Below are 3,264 nucleotides of genomic sequence, written 5' to 3' on the forward strand. Positions count from 1 at the left end.
CTTACCATCCTTCTTCTAAAGAAACCCTTGTTTTATGTTATCTAAAAGGGGTTCCAGCACTTTGGAAAAGTTTTGGAATTTTAGGCCTGAAGGAAGGCTGATGAGCTTACATAACAATTCTCGTATTTCGAGAACGACATTTTCATCTTGCTCTATGGCCTCAAACAGATCAATTCTTAAAACTTTGCTTCGAAATTCTGCAAAGAAATTATCATTCGAGGTATATGAAGGATCCCCAACAGATACATTGGAAGATCTCCCCGTACTCCTAGAAAGGAGAATGTCGTTGGCTAGGAGGTCGAAGGCATCCAGAGGGTTAGCTTCTTCAAGTTGGCCTAGGACCACCGGGTCCATGAGCGAATCAGTCTGAACTGGTTCAACATCACCCATCGAATTTGCTGGGTTAGCACACTAAATTTCCAAAAGCAAATGTAGCCCAACAAAAAATAGAAAAAGGTATAGAAAAAATGTTGCCATCTATACTAAGAATAATCATAGGCTCCTAGTTGTAGAAGTCTATTAATTCTATGTTGATTAAATCTCTCTATTTCCATATGTCAAATCCAATTAAAACCAATTAAATCATCAAACAATGTTTCCTATGCTTGGATGATCCCAATTCCACTCCCTCTCCCAAGGAAATATTGAATGCTCAATTCATCTCCTCGAAATAGAAAATAGATTTTGACAGGCTATTGCATAGTTCTGTGGTCCATTTTCTAATGTAGAAGTGAAGATAAAGGTTGTTTGTGGAAACCGAGGAAAGCAAAGGCATCGTGTGATTGCTGGAGTTAGGGTAGATTGTTCTGTTTGTGGAAGCTCTAAGCTGGAATTACGGCTATGGAAGTGCAGTCATGGGCATACCAGTTTGATACTTTGTTGGTGAGGGCACCAAACAGAGAGAGGGTTGACGGCCAACGATGGCAGATGGCTGGTGACGGGGAGAGGGTATTCCATTGGCCGGCAAGTTGACAGTTACTGGTGATGCTACAAGGGATGGCCGTTTGAAGACAAGATTAGGAGGGAGTGTTTTAACTTATGTTAAGAGTCTGAGGATTGAAAGCAGGGTTTGCATGGCTGTTTTTATTTTTTATGGAAATGTTTCCTAAATAAAGCAGGTTAACCCGACGCAATCGAGATCTAACCTGGACCAATCCATGGATTAAGAAACCCGGTATGATTAACCTGCGAAAGAGGGAGCTTCATTTTTGGCAACCCACGCTATTGTGGTGAGTTGGATTGACTCGCACCCCAGAGCCTTTAACAATTTTCCGTGAACATTGTGTTTACTAATCAATAGAAGTACAAATTTAGATCTTGTGTTTTATTTGATCAATGTAGCTTTTGAATTTAGCTTAGCAAAATCACCAACCCTTCCTCTCCCACCATTAAAAAAAAAGAAGAGAAAATTTATTTGATTCCGAACTAGTTAAATGCTTCTTTTTTGATGTAATGGACATTGCTGCCAATGCTGGTTGACCAACTTATTACACTTTGAAATCACCGGATAAGCCTAGATTGATGCATCAATATAACTGTTGGTTTTCTAGGTTTGTCCTCTCCTGTGGGAAGGATTCTACCATAAAGCTTTGGGAGGTTGGCTCAGGCAGATTAGTCAAACAATATCTCGGTGCCATACACACACAACTGAGATGTCAGGTACACTGATATACTTTTACTATTTGGTATTCTTTTGATCTGGTCAAGTCATATACTGATAAGCCAACCTTTTGGTGTTAGTGAGTAGTGATGCAGATGCATAATTTAAACTTGCAATGAGAGAGATGTTTGTGCTTGTTATTTTTACTTGGTTAATTTGACCTACCATCAGTTTTATAATTTGTTTTCTCGGAACTTTATACAATCACAACAAGCAATTAATGTTTGTCAATATCATTGGAAATAAAAAGCCTTAGCAAAAAATTTCAAGACTACTCATACCCACACATTATGCATAAGTTTTCGGATACAATTTGGAACTAGTTATCACATCTTACAGAGAACTACAATCACCTAGCCTAAATTCAGATAACATTTCCATCAATGTTCTTATAGTTACCATTCTGTGTACTCTCTATGCAGGCTATTTTCAATGCAACAGAAGAATTTATTCTCTCCATAGATGAACTGAACAACGAGGTTTGTTCCGCTGTCTACTACTGTTTGGTCCTGTTCGATTTAACTCGTGTACTTTGCAGGTCATTATCTGGGATGCGATGACAACAGAAATAGTAGCGAAATGGCCTTCTAATCATGTTGGTGCACCGCGCTGGCTTGAACACTCCCCTGTAGAGTCTGCTTTTATTTCATGTGGAACTGATAGATCAATTAGATTCTGGAAGGAGGTTTAATTTATGAGAAATGCTAGGGTCACACCCTCTAACAAACTACAATGATAATTAGCCACATCATCTCCTCTTTTTAAATGCTATAACCTTAGCCGGTTGTACCAAGTTGCTAAAGTTAAAAAATGAAAAACTGGTGCTCTTTTTGTTTTTCTCCGTCTTTGAATTAAAACATGAGGCTCTTGAGTTGAGTTGGTTAGAAGAGGAAGAGAGTTGGTGTTGTTTGTTTGATGCAAATAAGGCGAGTAAGGGACAAACTTACAATCAATTATTTCAATTCAATTTCCGTTCCTTTCAATTCCTTTCCGCATTTTCACCGTAATCAAATCGTTCAATTTTGCAGACAAATTTCATTATCAATTTTTGCATTAAATCATTCGTAGTTGGCACAATGAATTTTCTGATGTGTCGAGTGTGTACTCAGAGCGCACACCGTTTCCAGAACCTCATATTGATGTGCGTCAGAGTCAGCATCCTCTGGATCTTCTTTTGAGTCTCATAAATTTAGTTATAATGTCGATTTGAATTCAAAGTATCACGATTTGCTGATTCTAAAGAGGATGAACAACAAGAAAGTCAGGGAGAAAGACAGAAAAGTAGTCCCAGTTTTTATTTTTATTTTTCAACTTTGGCAACTTGGTACAACCGGTTAAGGGGTAAAGCAATCAGAAAGAGGAGATGATGTGGATAACTATAATTGGAGTGTTTCAAAAAAGCGTTTAAAAAGTGTTAGGTACCGTTTGACCATGTTTTTTTTCGATTTAAAAGCTACTTTTAAACAAAGTTAAAATAAAGCTCTTTAAGAAAAAGGCTAAAGCTGTTTGGTTTCTTTATTTTTTTTTAGTTCTAAAGTTATTTTTGAGTTAAAAGCTGTTTGGCAAAATATTGTACAAAACTTTGAATTTATTATTTTTTGGTG

General features: G+C 37.4%; 1 protein-coding gene across 1 annotated transcript; it reads left to right on the forward strand.

Moving 5' to 3' along the window:
- Positions 1–1,311: 1,311 nt before the first annotated feature.
- LOC25486837 (cleavage stimulation factor subunit 50) lies at positions 1,312–2,536 on the forward strand. Its single transcript, XM_024777046.2, has 3 exons — positions 1,312–1,659; positions 2,083–2,139; positions 2,199–2,536. Exons 1-3 carry the CDS (start codon positions 1,522–1,524, stop codon positions 2,349–2,351), a joined length of 348 nt encoding a protein of 115 aa, XP_024632814.1. The 5' UTR covers positions 1,312–1,521; the 3' UTR covers positions 2,352–2,536.
- Positions 2,537–3,264: the final 728 nt, after the last annotated feature.

Source organism: Medicago truncatula, chromosome 4 (assembly GCF_003473485.1).
Source record: "Medicago truncatula cultivar Jemalong A17 chromosome 4, MtrunA17r5.0-ANR, whole genome shotgun sequence".
Lineage (NCBI taxonomy): Eukaryota > Viridiplantae > Streptophyta > Magnoliopsida > Fabales > Fabaceae > Medicago > Medicago truncatula.